This window comes from Sus scrofa, chromosome 3 (assembly GCF_000003025.6).
Source record: "Sus scrofa isolate TJ Tabasco breed Duroc chromosome 3, Sscrofa11.1, whole genome shotgun sequence".
Taxonomy (NCBI): domain Eukaryota; kingdom Metazoa; phylum Chordata; class Mammalia; order Artiodactyla; family Suidae; genus Sus; species Sus scrofa.
In genome coordinates, this window is record NC_010445.4 from 73,303,707 (window position 1) to 73,323,266 (window position 19,560).

General features: G+C 39.6%; 1 protein-coding gene across 1 annotated transcript in view; it reads right to left on the reverse strand.

Moving 5' to 3' along the window:
• ANTXR1 (anthrax toxin receptor 1) overlaps positions 1-19,560 on the reverse strand; it is a 240,636-nt gene that overhangs the window by 145,963 nt on the left and 75,113 nt on the right. The window contains exons 9-10 of the mRNA XM_003125066.6: positions 15,986-16,046; positions 4,195-4,293 (exon numbers count right to left, since the gene is read on the reverse strand). Of these exons, the coding sequence (XP_003125114.3) occupies positions 4,195-4,293; positions 15,986-16,046 (160 nt within the window). The remainder of the gene's footprint in view (positions 1-4,194; positions 4,294-15,985; positions 16,047-19,560) is intronic.

A 19,560-nucleotide genomic window follows, 5' to 3' on the forward strand; every position in this document is an offset into this window, starting at 1 on the left:
AGAAGCATTCTTTCCTCTCCATTTTTCAGGGGAATAGTTTGAGAAGGATAGATGTTAACTTCTCTTTAAAGTTTGGTAGAATTTTCCTGTGAAGCTGTCTGGTCCTGGACTTTTATTAGTTGGAAAAATTTTAAAGTAATGATTTAATTTCATTACTGGTAATTGGTCTGTTTATATTTTCTCTTTCTTCCTGATTCAGTCTCAGGAGATTGTACATTTCTAGGAATTAATTCGCTTCTTCTAGGTTATCCCCTTTATTGGTATATAGTTGATTGTAGTAACCTCTTATGATCCTTGGTATTTCTATGCTATCTATCAATTGTAACTTCCACTCTTTCATTTTTTATTTTACTTATTTGGATCGTCTCTTTTTTTGCCTTTATGAGTTTAGCTAAAGGTTTATCAATTTTGTCGATCTTTTCAAAGACCCAGTTCTTCGTTTCATTGATCTTGTCTATTGCTTTTTTAATTCTCTATTTCATTCATTTACATTCTGATCTTTCTTTTTTTCCTTCTAATAACTTTGGGTTTTGTTCATTCTTATCTTTAGATGTATGGCTATATTGTTTATTTGAGATTATTTCTTGTTTTCACACTCTGTAAATGTGTTTATTTTACAGTCTCTTTCAAAATGCTCTCTAGCCTTGCTTGCTCACTTGTTTCTTTCACCTGTCATCATATGATTTATCACTTGGGTGCTGTGAGCCCATCTTTAGAAGGGGTTATTGGCTTCAATCCTATGGTAAGCTGGGCTGGAGAGATACTGCCTTGCCAGGGCCACAAGGATCAGGATGGCCATGGACATATTTGGGGTTAGTTTCCTGAGTTGGTGCTTCTGTATTATATGGTTTATCCCCTTTATTCCTCTTCCTGCTTCCTTGAATCATCAAACAGCTTTTCTGGTCCCCATTTAATGTGTGGTACAGCCCTTAGAGCCTATAGGGGGCTCTGCTTTTTCCTGCTTGCCTTGCTGGTGTCCAGAATCTACATCAGTATCCATATCACAGCCACAAATGCCCCCAGGCCTGGAGCCCCCACAGCTTTGCTTCCTGCTTAGATTTTGCATTCCCTTTTTGTTTCTTGTAGCTGGAGATTTCCTCCTCATTCCTTTGAGCAATGCCACATATTACAATTTTTAAATCATATTTTATGCAGAATTTTGGGTCTATTATATTGACCACAAGTCTAGAAATTGTTTTAGATTCCTAAGTGGTTGATTTATTTATTTTATTTTTAAGCAAAGGAAAGGAAAGAAGGAGAGACATAGGTATTAGCCTAACTTTTTATTTTTTGGTTATATTTATCATCTAAGGATATATTTAAAAAATTTCTATATTTCGGCATTAATATGTTGGTGTTTTATTTGTGTCTTAGTGCAATAAATGTTTAAAGGTATTCACAGCCACTTAAAAAGGTATATGTATCTGCTCTATAGCTTTAATTTTTTTTTTTTTTTTTTTTTTTGTCTTTTTGTCTTTTTAGGGCCGCATCCATGGCATATGGAGGTTCCCAGGTTAGGGCTCTAATCAGAGCTGTTGCTGCTGGCATACACGAGAGCCACAGCAATGCCAGATCCAAGCTGTGTCTGTGACCTACACCACAGGTCACGGCAACACCAGATTCTTAACCCACTGAGCAAGGCCAGGGATCAAACCCACAACCTCATGGTTTGTAGTCGGATTTGGATTCATTTCCTCTGCACCATGACAGGAACTCCCTAGCTTTAATTTTTTAAAATTATCCATCCAAAGGCATGGAAAGTCATGGTATTACCTCCCACTATAACTATAATTTTTTCAACTTGATCTTTTAAAACAGTTTTTAAAAATATAATCGCTGAAGGCTCCAAAGCTTATACACATTTGGAATGGCTAGAGCCACAACAGTTTTAGCTTCATTATTGGGCCTTCAATTAGTCTTTTTTTTCTGTTTAATAATGGCACTTCTATTTTCTTTTTTGTAATAAAGTATAATGCAGTATTTAGGAAAAAATCCTGCAAGAGGAGATATATACTCTAAAAACGAAAACAGATAATGTTTTAAAACTTGGATGTGAAGGTGGGAAAGAAGAATGGGAAAGGTAAAAGAATCTAAATTTATTTTATTTTACAGGGAAAACTCTATGAGACATATAAGATTGATAGAAAAATGTGGAATTGAAAATGTTGCATTTTAAAATTTATCTTTCAGATAAAAAACAAGGTCCTACTGTATAGCACAGGGAACTCTATCCAATCTCCTGGGATAGACCATGATGGAAAATAATACATCTGAGTAGGACTGAGTCACTTTGTTGTACAGCAGAAGACTGGCACAACACTGTTAATCAATTACACTTTTATTAAAAAAAACAGAAAAAATAATGTTTATGTTTTCTGTCCTCCCTAGTTTCTTGTTCCTATTATTCACTGGATGAAGATGGACAGATGAATGAATAAATGAAGGATAAATGATTTTTTAAAATTCCAATATTTCTCCTTAGCTAGAACATTCTGAATAACCATTTGCTTGAGTTCAAGAATGTTGCTTGCAGCACAAAATATGACTGAGTCACTGCCTTTCTCCTCTCCAAACTAGGTTGGAAACACAATTGTTTGTGGTTTAAACTAAATCCGTACTCCGACAGCCTTTATTTCTTTTTGAATATGAGTCAGGTAGAGAGCCCTGCAGGTGTCTGCAAGTTTGTACAAGAAAGGAAGAAAAGCTAGTTTCCCAAGAAATAAAATTTCATAGGGAAGCTAGAAAATACGTCTTCAAAATGTCACTCGTGAATACTAAATTCACATTTTTTTTGTTATCTTAATATAGCATCTCTGCATAATCTTTTAAGCAAGGGCGATGCTACACTCCATGTCCATGCATGTTCAGAGAGGGGTTGGGTCCAAAGTCTTGCCTGTCTAGGAAGTCTTCTTTGAAGGTGTTGATGTCTTTGAGTTTAGCCCTCAGGAGTTTCTAATCCTAGATTTGAGATTTTGGTTAAGGAGAGAGGGAAGGCAGACTTGAGTGACATCCCAAATTAAAGGCGGGGGTGGGGGGAGGAAAGACTCTGTAGAAGGTGCACGTCCAACTTTTCATGCTGTGACTTCTTCGGGATAATTCAAAATGTTTTCAAATAGGGTGCACTTTTTGGACACATGAGGGCATTTCCAAGTATTAAGAAAACTGACTGAATATTTCAAATGTTTGAAATGATTCCAAGTTCAGGAATTCCAGATGTTTGTAAGGAAGCCATTGCATATCTCTGTTTAAATATTCAAGTGAGTTTTAAGATGTTAAAGAGGAAAAACAGGATAGTACCTACTCCATAAGGCTACCAGGAGGACAAAACTAGTGTGAATGGTTAATCAATGTTTATGAGTATCCTCTCCATCCTCTTTGCTCTTTCTACCTCCCAGGGCTGTTATGGCAAAAAGAGGTGGGGTATTTAAAAGGACATAGCACTGTAGAAAATGTGGTATAGTATTCCTGTTTAGCACTGCAGATACAGAATCGATGGTTACGTGTGATGGATGCCAGATGTAAATAATAAGCAGGGCTCCTGGCCATCTGCCTGCCCATAATTCATCTCTCCCATCTTCCCTGGACAGCTCTCTGAATCACACGTCTTTAAATTAAGAACTTGCCTGCTACAAATGTCTTGTGAAAGTGCCAATATTATGATAACTCATTTTTTTTCCCCATGAAAAGCCCTTAGTTTTACTTCCCTATTCCTGTATTTCAGGTCAGGGATCCACCCTGATGAGAGGGGTTTTTTTTTTGGCTCTTTCCAAAAAGCATCAACCCAGAGTGAACAAAATTTTAGCATCTACACATGCAAGCCTAACAGTCTGGCTTTCGGTTTATCCACAATTAGTAAATTTCGAGCATCTCTTTTTCCCTCTTGCACTTCAGAGTCCCTAATACTTTGTCAAGGAACGTCAAGCTTCGAATGCCCTAACCAGCCAATGCTGATGCTGCCACCTGAGAGGTTTGAACTTGGCGCACACACTGGGGGACGGGCAAACAAGTGCCCACTGCCTCTCCAGATGGGAGCAAGGGAGCCGCAGGGGCCAGCTGTGCCTTTGCTGGAGCCCGTTCCAGCAGGAAAGACCCTTCTCTGGAGTTGCCTGTGTATGACCTTGCCCCGAAGATGGGGCTGGGGGTTCCCTTCCCCCAAGCAGGTAGAAGAAAACCCCAAATTCTGTGAGAACTTACTGAGCGTGACTGACTCGTTGATCTTGAAGCTGCAGAGGACCCTGTCCACATTGCGGGCGTGTCGGAAGCCGTTCCCTCTCACCACTACTTGAAAGGACTCTGAAACAAAGAATAAGACCAAGACAGCTTAAGGGACTGCAGACTGTTAATCTTAAATTTCCCATCTGCCCTGATTGAGGGCATTTGTTAACTATTCGCCAGGCTTAAAATATGCATGGTCAGTGCAGGTTGGAAAACAGAAACATCCTCTCGGGAGCCTTTTACTTCTTCCTCACTGCCTCCTTTGCCCTAGGTGTCCATAGGAAGGTACTGGACTTCTTCGAATTCCCACCTTCTTGCCTTTGCTCCTGCTGTTCGTCCTGCCTGGGTTGCCTTCCTCCCCGCTCTCTGTACTGCAAACCTCACATGTCCCTCAAGTCCTGGCAGTTTAAAAACCTGTGATCTGTGCAGCCAGAGGACCACAGGGGAGGGGCTCTCCTCCTCTTCAGTCAGTCCAACACCTCGTGTGTATCTTTTACAGACTGGATGCCCAAGAAAGGACTTCTTTAGAACTCAAGGTGCCTAATGTATTTAAAAACCACGGCTTGTGGCATTCTCAGTCCGTCCTTTTAAACAGTAGAGCAAGCATGTGGTTGTGCACTGTCTGGTGGTGTTCCTTTGTCTTTTCTTCCACAACCAGAAAAACATTTCTTTAGATTCAAATTATTTGATACAGCTTCAGCTCTCCTGTCTCTGCAGGGCACACAGTAGGAGCACCTAGTGCTATGTAGGGTTAATTGTACACAGCAGCAAATAGAAGTCTTGCTTATCAGTGACCAGTTGTCAAGCATTTCCTGTTTGAAGGGACTCTGGTCCCTGGTGTGATCAGTACTCCTTCCTCTCAGAATAGAAGGGAGAATCTGAGCCCCGCATATGAATTTCATGTGGGCCTAAGGCATATTGAATGAACACATGTTAATACAATCTTTATAAAGTAAAAATACATCCTCTACAATATTCTTACTAAGGGAAAAAGCAGCTAATGAATTTTTTAAAGGTTAAGAATATTTGCTCAAGTTTGATAGGAACTAATAATAGTCAATGCTCCACTTTCTTTGGTTTTTGTCATCTTCTGGTGTGTAAAACCTGGGGCTTGGAACATTGCCATGGGGTATATAAAAAAAGAGAAAGACTAAAAGAGGAAAAAAATGCAATATTAGTGTAAGTGAAACTTAAAGTATAAACTGCTATCCAAATGGAGATTTAAAAAAAATTATTAAAATTTTTTTTGTTAAAGTTGATTTATAATGTTTTGTCAATTTCTGCCATATGGTAAAGTGACACAGTTATACACACAAACACACACACACACACACACACACACACAGGTTTTTTTTATATTATTTTCCATCGTGTTCTATCCCAAGAAACTGGCTATAGCTCCCTGTGCTGTACAGCAGGACCTCATTGCTTATCCATTCTAAATGGAATAGTTTGCATTTATTAACCCCACACTCCCCAGTCCATCCCACTCCCTCTCCTTCCCCCTTGGCAACCACAAGTGTGTTCTTCATGTCTGTGAGTCTGTTTCTGTTCTGTAGATAGGCTCATTTGTGCCACACCAACTAGAGATTTTCACTGAAGGAGGGATGGAATTAAAGGACTAGCATATGGGACTCTTTCAGATTTTAATAAATGTCATGAATGTATGTCACCTTCATTCCCAGAAAACTAACTTAGAGGTCAGGTTTGCCAAGAGAATAATAACTGGTAGCAGTTGCTCTCTCTGTGTGCTAGACCCTGCACTGGGTGTTGTATATGTTTAACGTCCTTTAAACTTCACCCCAGCTGATGGAGGTATAAACGAGAAAACCCTCAGTCCTTCCACCTGTTTTCCTCAGCAGCACCACCCCTAGGTGGGTTCTGTACTAGGCTTAGGGAGGATAAGTAATCTGTCCAAGCTCACAAGGCTGCTGGCTGTCAGAATCAGAACTGGAATCCTGGTCTGTTGGGTATTAAAGGCTGTGCCCTTAGAACTTGGCCGTCATGCTCTTCACCATATACTAAAATGAATCCCCAGTGTCTTGACATATGACTCATTTAGAGACTGACATTGATCGACATTGTGATTTTTTTTTAAAGGCTTATTTTAGTTTAATTTTAGACAAGTTTGTCTATTTTGCATAAAAGTGCCATTGGTCTGGATGGGAAGCAAGAAACCAAAGCCAAGGTAAAAGAACCCAGGGGGCGCTGAGTGTGCCACAAAGAGAAACAAGTTAGAAAAGAATGCTGTTTCAAAGGATAAAGGACCTGCATTGTAAGGAAATTGAGTTTTGTTTTGTTTTGTTTTGTTGCTTTTTAGGGCTGCAACTGTGGCATATGGAGGTTCCCAGGCTAGGGGTCGAATTGGAGCTATAGCTGCTGGCCTACACCATAGCCACAGCAACGCTGGATCCTTAACCCATGGAGTGAGCCCAGGGATCAAACCCACGTCCTCATGGATACTAGTCAGATTCATTTCTGCTGTGCCACAATGGGAACTCCAGAAATTGAGATTTTTGACATTGTAAATGACTTGCCCAAGATCATGTAATTATAATTAGTAAGCAGCAAAACTGGGACTTGTACCCAAGTGTTCAATGCCTTAGTTTTGAACTATATTAAGGCCATGCACAAATGGTTTTTTAGGACCATAAGCCCTATGAATGTTAAGGATTTAGATATGCATGTAGATGTATACATACAATTGCTAAGTTTAGACGGATGGACTAAATAGTTTTCTTTATAGACATCTTCCTGGTATGTGGCTGATGACACAGTTGGTTCAACAAGCGTTCTTTTTTAAGTGCCAAGCCTTGTAGAAGAATCTTATTGTATCTTATTTACTCAATTTAGCCTATAGAAACCTGTTTCGGTTTTTAGGCCAAATGCCAGACATCCATAAATCTGCTGTTGGAGGTTTTTGCTGATTCAGAACGTTTTCTGCCTCACTGCTGTGCCGACTTCTCTTGTTTCCTCAAAGAACAGCAGTGGAGGGAGAGAAGACTCTGAAAAGGCAGGCCATGTGCCAAGCTCTCTTCTCTAACATCGTGTTCTAGCATTTGCAGTTCTGCAGCTGAGTGCCCTATAAAAGAGGATGCCTGCATGGCTGCTTGGCCCATCAGGAAGAAAGACAGCAGGAATCCAGAAACAGCCATGGTGGAAACCAAACAATTTAACCCCTGAGGCCTGGGGCACAGATGGAGGAAATGATGCTCTGGGAGGCACCCCAGAGCAGAGGTGAGCTCCCACCATGCCTAGTACGGGTTCTATGTTAGGGTGCACACTTGGCTTCCACAAGAGCCTAAATATCTGACCCAGCAGCCCAAGTGGAATGTCAGCCCTTCACATGTAGAAGTTATATGACAAAACCCTGTCAAGTGACTCTGCCAGCAAGCGAGAACCAGGACCAACCAGAACTGAGACATCCTGATTTAATTCAAAGCCCTGAACATACTATGTATCTCTAAGTGTTTTTAAGAAATGTATGCATTGGGTTACAGCTCCTGTAAGAAGTGCCCAGGGACTGGAGGGCTTTAGGGAGGAATTTCTACTTAGAAATTATCTTTAATCTTTTAAGACAGATTTTCTTTGCGTTACCTTCAAGATATGTGTTCATTATGACTCTTTTGTCCCTTTAGTCTCAATGATAATTTCAGCTTCCTGATGTAGATAATTTCAGCTTCCATCATTTCTATTTCTTCAGAATCTTTGTGCCTATCCCAGGGCTGAGTCAGGTCTAAGCCTGTTTATTTTATCAGTATAAGCTCATTTAATGAATAAATATATGACATCTAAGTATAGAAAGGGGGTAGGGTAGGAGAAGGTAGTCATTTATTTAGGTACCAGTCAGGTCTAAGCCTATTCATTTTCTGAGGCTAAATAAGGTCAATGAATGAAAAGATGCTCAACATCATTAGTTATTAGAAATGCAAATCAAAACCACTCCATACTCACTAGAATGGCTATAATAAAAGAGATGGATAATAACAAGTGTTGGTGAAGAAATTAGAACTTTCATACATTGCTGGTAGGAATAGAAATTGGTGCAGCTGCTTTGTAAAGTCACTTGGCAGTTCCTCAAAAGTTAAACATAGAATTACCGTATGACCTAGAAATCTACTCCTAGGTATATACTCAAGAGAACTGAAAACATATGTCTACACAAAAGATTGTACAGGTTCACAGCTGCATTATTCATAAGAGTCAAAAAGTGGAAACAACCCAAGTATCTATTAGCTGATGAATATGATACTCATACAATGGAATATTATTCACCCATTAAAAAGTAATCAAGTTCTGACACATGCTATGACATGGATGAATCTTGAAAAAATTATGCCAAATGAAAGAAGCCAGACATGAAAGGCTACATATTGTATGATTCCACTCCATTTCATTTCCATATGAATAGTCCAGATTATCAAATCCAGAGAGAGAGAGAAAATCATTTGGCAAGTGCTAGGGCTGGAGGGAGGAAGAGATAGGTAGGGATTACTTAATAGATATAGAGTTTATTTTTAGGATGATGAAAATATTCTGGAATTAGGTAATGGTTACAGCTGCAAAATTTGTGAATATATTAAAAACTACTGAATGGTACTCATTGAAGAGGTGAATTTTAGGACATGCAAATTGTAGCTCTATTTTTAAAAAGAAAAAAATGAAGATCAGTGAATAGTTTGATAAACTTATTCTGTTCCCTCCTTTTTTTCCTTTTCTTTTTCTTTCTTTCTTTTTTCTTTTCTTTTCTTGAAAATGTGGAACACAGTTTTGAGGTGACCTCGGTAAAGATTGCCTATCCATCACCATATCTGAAAATAAGACATCTGTATCCTCACCATTTGGTCTAGTCACCCATGACTTCTGTGCAAAATTATTGGTAGTGATACTTCCATCTTGTGAGTTAGTTTGAACTTGTTCTCTTATTAAATGCTTATTGTGACATGTAACATCTAAGATGTGTATTAGGTGCTTTCTGATACCTAAATTACTTTAGAACTTTTTTTAATAGCTATTTACATAGAAGAGCTTTAGTGAGGTACAACTGATATAAAATAAACTGTATGTAAAGTGTATAATTTGGTATGTTTTGACATATGTATAGAATCATAGGACAATACAACAATAAAGATAGTGAATGCATCAAACCACCTCAAACGTTTCCATGGGGAGTTCCCGTTGTGGCGCAGCAGAAACAAATCCGACTAGGAGCCATGAGGTTGTGGGTTAGATCCCTGGCCTCACTCAGTAGGTTAATGATCTGAGGTTACCATGAGCTGTGGTGTAGGTTGCAGCCTTGGCTTGGATCTGGTGTTGCTGTGGCTGTGGTGTAGGCTGGCAGCTATAGCTCCGATTCGACCCCTAGCCTGGGAACCTCCATATGCCACGGGTGCAGCCCTAAAAAGTAAGAAGACAAAAAAAAAAGTTTCCATGGGCCTCTTTGTAATCTTTTCCTCTTGCCCCTCCCCACACCATGCAACTTTCAGTACTTGTAGATTAATTTGCATTCTCTAGAATTTTATGTAACTGGAATCATATGGGAATTAGTTTTTTGGTTTTGCTTACTCAGCGTAATTATTTTAAGTCTCATCCATCACTGTTTTGAGGTTTATGCATAGCCTATTCCTTTTTATTGCTGAGTATTATTTATCGTATGAAAACCAAAATTTGTTTCTCCATTCACCTGTTGATGAACATTTCAGTTGCTCACAGCTTCTGGCTATTGAGAATAGAGCAGTTATAAAGATTTTTGCACAGGACACAGATTTTTTTCTTGGGTAAATATCTAGGAGAAGAAAGGCCAGGTCATATGGTAGGTGTATATTTTATGTTTTGAAAGACTATCAGATTGTTTTCCAAAGTGATTGTGCCATCTGACATTTCTACCAATTTATGAGATTGCCTCCTTCAAATAGAAATATCTTTGAGTGAAAAAGAAGACCAGAGGATTAAACAATCAATTCAGAAGAGGTGCCTGTGGACCAGGCATGAACTCTTTGAAAACAATTGAAACCACTTTCTGATATTGCTTAAATGTGTCTGTTTTTTTGTTGCGGTGGGGGTTTTTTTTTGCTTTTTTTTTTTTAAGGGCCACACCCACAGCTTATGGAGGTTCCCAGGCTAGGAGTCCAATCAGAGCTGTAGCCGCCAGCCTACACCACGGCCATAGCAACACAGGATCTGAGCCTCATCTGTGACCTACGCTATGGCTCACAGCAAGGCCAGATCCTTAACCCACTAAGCGAGGCCAGGGATCGAACCTGCAACCTCATGGTTCCTAGTCAGATTTGTTAACCACTGAGCCACAAGGGGAACTCCTAAATGTGACTGTTTTTAAGCATCTAATTTCCAAATGGCAAACCTGCAACCTAAAACTACCTTCCTTGGTGCTTATTCACCCAGTTTTATTACAAACAATGGGAAACAACAGAGTAGGAATAACACAGTTGCTTCTGAAATGACAGTGTGAGTAGCTGATGATAACCTTCCATTTCTGGAGTACAAAAACTTCTCATGTAGAGCAATTGGCAGGTTGCCCACTTGATTCCAATTAGTTCCTTCCTGAAGTACTTGCTTACAGAGGATACCGTGAGCTATTCAAGGTTGAGGTCAAGTGAGTGGGGTCAGAGGAAAAGTGTGCTTAGGCAAAAGCATGCATTTCCTCAAGAAGAGCTCCACTAGGCAGGGCCAATCTAACAATAGGCTAGCACTCCTAATTACATAGAGGCTACCCTGCAAAAATATTTAATTAGGATCTTTAAAAAAGAATCTATATCAAAGGGAAGCAGAATTTTCTATATGCAGGTAATGTCAAAGGTGCTATAAAGGGTCTCCACAGAGCAGGTGACTTCCTACTTACTTTAGAATAGGAAGTGTAAATACAATGACATAAATCCAAGCCAAATGGCAACCAGATGCTTGGCCTGGGTGCTGGGGTGATAATGGGGAGTGGTGGGGAGTCTGATGAAGTGGATAGAAGTACATGCTTTTTTTGCAAGGAAGTTATTCAGTCTCCAATAATTACTGTTTTACAATAAATACAATAAATACTGTCCCAGTACTGCTAGCTTTGATTTTTTCAACACAAGATGAAAATCCTATTTTTTTGGCGAAAGCATACTTTTAAATGTCAGCAGTAATTTTTTTTTAATTGCAGTGTGACTCAAAAAAAAACATATGTCCAAATAGGGCTTGTTAGTTGCCAGTTTATAACCTCTGACAGTGGAGGAGTTTTAGGAAAGCTCTCTCTCCAAATAGTTTTACCCATGACGCTGAAGGAAATTCTTTTTGATCGAGAAGATCAGATATTCTCCCCACCTCCTCTTCCCATTAAGACTTCCTACTAAAATGTAAAATAATTCCAAGTATACTGATTTCTTCAGCCATTAAATAATAATCAGCCATTGACAGCTGAAATTGAATTAAGTCTTTAGAAATTCAAAATTACAAAGGAGACCCTAAGAAGGATTTCTTTGGATGGCATATGGTTACAGATGGCCATTCTGCCTGTGCTCACGAAATTCCAGGGGTGGGAGGTTCAGACCATCCACTCCAATGTTGGAGAGATTCGGTTGTAAAAGTTCCATGTATTAAGCCAAAATATGCCTTCCTGAATCCCTCCCCAACCTCTCCATGGTGGTCTCCTGAAGCTATATATAGTAAGCCTCATAATTCCTTTCTGCATGGGAATTCTCCAAATATCATTGTGAGTGTCTCAATTCTTTGTCTAAATCTCTGTGGTCACGTCAGTTCATAAGCCTCTCATTAGTGCTCCCACTGCTTTTTGAGCAGATCACTGCTGTAGTGCTTCATGCATAGTTTCCTCATTTATCTGAACATATGACTATCTCCCAGAGTAGAATGTGAATTTCATGGGGAGGGGGGGCGGGGATGGGCGAGCATTCGTTCTGGCACTCAAACCTTTTCACATAGCTTGGTAATAGCAGACACTAAGAACTGATGGAAAGAAAGAAGGGAGGGAGGGAGTAGACAGGCCTGGGTGGGGCTCCACAACTGGGGGCTGCTCTGGGGCCAAGGAAGGGAAGTAATTCAGAGAGTGAGGGGAGGGGGCTGAGAGGAAAGGTTTTCGATGAAAACAAATTCTACTTCTCCTCAGATCTAGCTAGGGTTTAGTCTCACCATTATACTTGAGAGATATGAACAATCAGTTATTTCCTGGTTTACTTTCTCCTCCAGTAATTAATCATTTTGCTGGTACTCTCAACAGTATCAAGGTTTCCCCAATTTTCTTTCAGAAGAGAAACTTACAGGCATGTTTTTCTCATTTTGGTATGATGTTGTCCACATCATGATTCCCACATTGACCTTCAATCCTTATTACAATGATATGGATGATAATACTGTCACCTTGTTTTATACAACAGGTTATGCTTTTTAAAGCTCTCCCATGTAATCTGAGTGCTCACAGTAAGTACCCTAATGAAAGTCACAGAGCATGTATGCCTAGGTCTACTGGACAGGAGTTATAGCCATGGGCAATGAGGTGGCCCCCAATGCTTCATGAAAGCCATGCTTACTCCAGAAAATGATCAGCGATAGACCTTTAAGGGAATCCTTGGAAGAACTTTTGGTATAAGGATATCTCTCTTTTTTTTTTTTTTTGCACCTGCAGTATATGGAAGTTCCCAGGTTAGGGGTCGAATTGGAGCTGCAGCTGCCATAGCCACAGCCACAGCAACACAGGATGCAAGCCGTGTCTGCAACCCACGCCACAGCTCTCAGCAACACCAGATCCTTAACCCACTAAGCAGGGCCAGGGATCGAACTGAATCCTCTGGATAATAGTCAGATTCATTTCCACTGGGCCACAACGGGAACTCCCAAGATATCTTTCGAAAGTTTCATTTTCTTCTCAGTAAAGTTATTCTGTAATCAACATGCTTTAACTCTAACGATTCTAAAAGAGGTGGGAGCTTGCCTTTTCAAAACTTATGGCGAGGTTCCATCATTGTATCTCTTACAAATTTTTTAATAAGAAATAAAAGGAAATAGAATGGGATAGTTTACTTCAATGCAGGAAACTCTTGAATGTCTATAAAATATGCAGTGTTGCATAGAAGCCAGAGATTTAAAAAATAATCTAAAGAATGATTCCTTAAATTGGATTTATGAGAGATTCATCTATTTTATCGATTTTTACGAAAGAAACAGCTCCTGGAATATTATATTAGTTAAATTGTTTTAATTTGTAAACAAATTTATTAATGCGTTTTAATCTTTTTTCCTTCTATTTTCCTTAGCTTTAAAAATATCTTTTACTTCATTATTTTTCTTTATAAAACATACTAAAAGCTATGAATTTGCTAGGATCAGCTGTTGTGGACTCTGATATTTCTGTGCCGTATTCATTAGGTTTATATGTGTGAATATTTTATTGTCTCGACCTCTTCAAAGGTAAGGAAAGGAGATTGTGGTTTACTAATCTTTGATTTGAGAGTTATTTAGGAAGATATTTTTCTATCACCCAAGTGGTTGAGATTTTGTGTTTTTTTGAGCCTAGTTCTATCTTTGGCTATTTATAACTTTTCTTCACTTTAATTAGACAGTTCAGAGGTCTGATAACTTCTTGAGATTAGGTGAAAGTAGTTAATAAGGGTCCATTAAGCAAAAATAGGTACATTGCTTGTTGAAGGAATGTATAATCAAGACATTCAGTCAACATTTATTGACCACCTATTAAGTACCAAGTACTTTGTTAGGCAGTGGGAAGGGGAGGGAAAGAAGCTTCCTTCTTGGTCCCCTATAGGAGGGGAATCGATTGTGCTAGTAAAGTAACAAAAGCTGTATTCATTGTCTTCAAATATCTGATTCAATACAAGGTGGCAATATATCCAGTAGGATTGCTAAAGAGCAAGTCTGTTTTTGTTTTTTTTTTCATGAATGAGATATCTGCACAATTAAGGAAACCTCCTGTTTTCTAACTGCTTTAAAATGTAGGATTTAGGAAAATCTTGGCAGCAGATTTGCCTTGAAGCTAAAGAGCTCTGAGGGTTCATTTGCACAGACTCTTTGCAAGGCGCTGGTGCTAGGTTCATGCTATCATATACTTTTGTGAATTTGCAAAGGTAAGATTTTTCAGTCCTTTTCTTCTTTTTTTGTTTTTTCCTTTTTTTTTTTTTTTTTGGTCTTTTTAGGGCTGCACTCGAGGCGTATGGAGGTTCCCAGGCTAGGGATTGAATCGGAGCTATAGCCACCGGCCTACACCACAGCCACAGCAATGCCAGATCCGAGCTGAGTCTGTGACCTACACCACAGCTCACAGCAATGCTGGATCCTTAACCCACTGAGCGAGGCCAGGGTTCAAACCCACAACCTCATGGTTCCTAATTGGATTTGTTTCTGGTGCGCCACGACAGGAACACCATCAGTCCTTTTCTTAGAAGGATCTCCCAGACCTGTCTTTGTGGCACCTACATTTGTTCCTGCCACTTATGTTTCTAGGTAGCTGTGTATTTAAAGGTCATTGGATAGTCTTTGTTGACTGTTTCTTTTGGGAAATTCACACATCTCTGAATAGTCAGTTACCAAGTATTGCTAACGACTTTATATGTTTACATATATACTTAGTGTTTTGCTGTTGGCAATTCTATTCAGTACATCTAATTCCTCGAAAGTCTTGCAGCTATTTGAGAATATAGCCAGGAAACTGGAATGCAGTCCTTAAGAAATTACCTCATTTATACCAATAAAATATGCCATAAAGAATAAAAATGTACAGTGTTTGAAAAAGGCTGAAAGTTCTTCCTCACTACTTACAGAATTGCATGATATATTTTCTGTGATACATTAATAACTAGCATTTGGTATTTTAAGAGACTAGAAAGGAAATATCACCAGTGAACTCTCAATAGTGAAGGACCTCAGGTCCTGCAACACAGGACCTCAAGGAAAGAGAATTATCTTTCTTGTATCTCCAGCACCTACCATAGTGCCTGGCAGTCAGCTGGTGCCTAGTATTAATAGGTATAGGCAGTCAGCTGGTGCCTAGTATAATCAAATATATAAAAGAAGAGTGATGGGAAGCCTGTTTGGAGTTATACAAAAAGAGCCAGCATAGCAGAAACTGACAGAACATTGTAAATCACTATAAAGAAAAAATCTAAAAAAAAGAGGCGGCGTGACTGAAGTTTCAGGCAGTCCATTATAATACAGAACAACATCATTAGTTTTGATCAGCTAGAGAAAATATTGTGACTCCAAGAAGGAGGATTTTTTGTATGTATAGAGGATTGATCTATTAATGACCAAATTATAATGGCCCTTTACTGGGACCATTTGAGTTGCCTATCAACATTTAATGAGGACGGGTAGAGGGAGCAATTGAGATCAATATATTAATTATGAAGAAAAGTTCAACATCAATTAAACACATCAACATTTCAGAGGTGGCCTATGCTCACTGGGATGGCTGTGTAGGGCTGCCATGAGGATGAAAGGTTAGACTCCACTTGTATCCAGAGACAGGTATTGGTGGTGATATGTAGGAAGCCAGTATTTCTGCAATATTCTCATAATTAGTTCCCATGAAAGGAGAGAATTGGACGGGCTTCTCCAAACTTTCAAACACTTGACATGTTGCTTCTTTATTCCCTTTTTTTCCCTAGAAGCAAATTTATTTCGCCATTTCTCCTCCTCTTTCCCCCCTCCCTTTCCTGCCCCCGCTTCTTCTCTACTGATGAAGCAAACAAATGACTTGAATTCAAAATCTCATCCTTTGTATGAGAGCAATTAGCACTTAATTTCAGTTTACCTCCTGCGCATATGGTGGATGGTTCAGCTGCTAGAATTTCGATGCAGGACTTCTTCAAAATCTAGGAGGAGAGGAAATCAAAAAGTCAAAGCACAGATTATTTTGTTAAAACAGAAATGTGGGGTTTGCTTTTAGCTACCAAGACAGGAAGGCTCAAGGACAATATGTTGTAGTGGGTAAGTGGTGGGCGTGTGTGTGTGTGTGTGTGTGTGTGTGTGTGTGTGTGTGTATTTTTACAGGTATTGTTAACGTCAAATGTTTAAGGATCCAGCACTATGTTAGATGCTTGCGGCTGTCCCTAAAGCCATAGGAGTTATTCATTGACTTGTTCTTTCTTCAGGCATTTATTAAGTCTATGATATGCCAGTGCTAGCTATGGAGAAATTTACTATCTAGTTGGGGATATGGGACCTACTCTTGAAAAGATAAATAACAAAGGCCAGTCCTATGTGGTAGGTGCCAGGGTGAAGGGGCAGACAGTAGGAGCTACAGAATTAACAGGACCCATCATAGAGGACAGGTACATTGGGAAGGGTTTCCTGGAAGAGGTGGGTGCTAAGGGTAGATCTCAGTCAAGTGGGGAGGTGGAAGTAAGGGGAAGGTTCAGGTCCAGGCAGGGAGTGGCATAGACCTCTTCAGCTGGAACAAAATGATTCTGAAAAGTTGAAAAAAGAGTGATAATAGACAAAGCTGGAGAAGTAGGATGGAGATGGCCAGCCCTCCAGAGGAGATGCATGTTCAGTTTATTCAGAGTTCCCTTTTAGTTAAAGAAGTGAAAAGATGTCTCAAGAGAGGGAGGGCTTCAAAGGCTGCTGGTTGTGCCTGACTCTTCAGAAGCATCTCCAAAGCCTTACTTCAAAGGGAATGCAGTCTTCCCTCCAAATAAGTCTTGTAGGGTTGAGTGGAGAGTCTGGAGGACCCCATGGTCATACAGGGAATTAATAAGGAAGGCTTCCTCTGGTGAAAGCAGGGTTTCTGACTGGTAGGGTTTAAGGTTTTCTCCGTCTATAAATCCCACCTCTGATTGCATGCTGATTCTACAATTTTGACCAAGCATTTTAAATAAGTGAAAGACATTGAGTTGATTTACCAAGGAAGTGCAGTATCTTTATTTGGGCCTTACTTAATCTGGAAATTGAGAGGGACCAGAAGGCTGAAGGAAACCATTTCTCTATTTATGAAAGGGGCATCTGTTAAAGGAACCAATAGTGAAGCAAAATGTGCCATCTATTAAAAAAAGCATCTTTTAGCCTTGGGAACACCCATTTATTTGCATGGGTGTATTTATTTATATATGCTTTCTTTGTTCCAGCTTAAGTGGTAACACACTGCAAGCTACAATCAAATACAAGATATGATAAATTACATAAAGGACAAGATATGATAAATTACAAAAGGGGAGGAACAGGATTAAAGGGAAAATAAGGGGAAGATGAAGTGAGGAGTGAGAAGAGCATAGAAAAAATACACTGGGAGAAGTGTATTCCCTTGCTAGGGGTGGCTCATGAATTTAGTTCTAAGCTTTCTAGTAGAAAATGAGAAGGACAGACAGTATTTATGAAATTCTCAATGTGAAGAATAAAAACAAGCCGGTTTCTCAGAAGAGATAATATTTACCCATTCCAGAGAGAAATCTAGGCGTCCTCATAGAGAAGCATTGTGAAAGAAAATGAACATGCTTCAGAAAATTGTTCTCTGATGTACAGATGACAAAACATTCAAATGTATTCACTGAAGCAGACTCCCTCATAACCAAGTGTTTCAGGTAACGCTATATAACCGAGAGTCATAAGAAGCAGCACAGTTCTCCTGCAGATAAGTGGTCCAGGCCCCCATGGATACCAAAACCTGAGGGTGCTCAAGTCCCTATACAAACTATCCTAGTATTTGCATATAACCTACACATATTCTTCTATATACTTTAAACTATCTCTAGATTACTTAAAATACATAATACAATGTGAATGCTATATAAATATTCTCTAGGCACAGCAATTTCAAGTTGGTTTTTGGAACTTCCTGGAATTTTTTTCAAATATTTTTGATCCCCGGTTGGTTAAATCTATGGATGCAGAACCTGTGGCTACAGAGAGCAGCTGTATTTCTTTTCTCTTTATTTTTTAATAATTCTAAAATTCAGATTTTCATCTACATTTCCTGAAGTTCATTCTGACTTTGTACAATTTAAAGGCATTTTTATACTTTGATTTCTCTACGTGTTTTCAGCTTCTACCTGATTCCACAAGTAGAAAACAATTTCTTTCTCTCTTTTTTTTTTTTTTGGGGGGGTCAGCATTTGCCTTGTTTCCTCTCCTCCTGGCTTACCCAGCCACCTCCATCCATCCTAAATACATGTGCAGCCTCAGTTCCATGCTAGTCGCCAAGCCTGCTCCACTGCGGGAAGATAGTCGTGCATCAGACTTCCCAAGTCCATGTCCATCTCTGTTAGAATCAGTGGTCTTTGCACACCTGGCCCTGGGGACCTGGTATCACTTTTGAGCCCTTCACTGACATTCTGAATTGGGATCAGGCACCCTAAGGATCTATCCTGGGCATATTTCTCTTCTGACTTTTCCATCCTCCCCTTCCCTGTGGTCAATCAGTCCTTTAGATGTGGCGACATCCTAAGACTGGGGCTTGCCAAGATCCACATCCAGATCTTGCCATTCACTCATAACACGGATGACAAGTGCCCTACCTGAACTGTGATGAGCTGTGCACTCCCCCTCCCCCCCAGTTTGCTGCCATGGGGCTCTTCCTGCCTGAGGGGCTACCTTAGTGACTTGTTGCCATGACTCAGGGAGGCAGCCATCCCCTTCAACCTGTCTGCAGGCGTAAGTCTCCAAAGCAGCCCCATTGGAAGAAATAGACTTAACCCACATGGAGAAAATTATTAAATAGTGACATTAGAACAACACAAAGCCATTTTTTATGGTTTAAATAAAATTCCCCTGTCTCCTTTTATAAATCATTTTATCATCCACAACTAAAGGTTTCAACAGCCCAAACATAGAAATTGAGCCATTGAATCTATCCTGTCTCCATTCCCCAAACTCCATCAAAACACATCAATGAAATTTTCACCCATGTTAAGTTCCTGACTTTGAACCAATGTTTTTGAACCGACTCTAATACTTAACCAGGGGTCGGTAAATGAAACACCCATGAATCTTTGACCACAAAGACACACTTGCAGGTTTGGTCATAATAAACACATGCTGTTTTATTCTCTCAAAGTGTCTGCAATTAGCTGATAAATCTAAGGAGTGAATAAAAGGCCAAAAAATGTCAGCCAAGTGCTGTGATTCAATCCAGTAAAAACATAGCTTTCCCAATCTTAACTTAAAACATCTGGAAGGGATACATTGCAGCCAATAAAGTCAAATTTTATCAGTGAGGGGGATGGGCAGATTCGTCTGGGACTGTGGCTTCTATTAGTTTGAAATGTCTGGTTTCAAAAGGTAGGAAGTCACAGTGGCACAGAGTGGATTTGGGGGCTTCCCTTGGCTTTTACCAGCCCAGACTGTATAGTAATCAGTCTGTCTGAACTTCAGCAGACAGCAGATCAGCTTAGG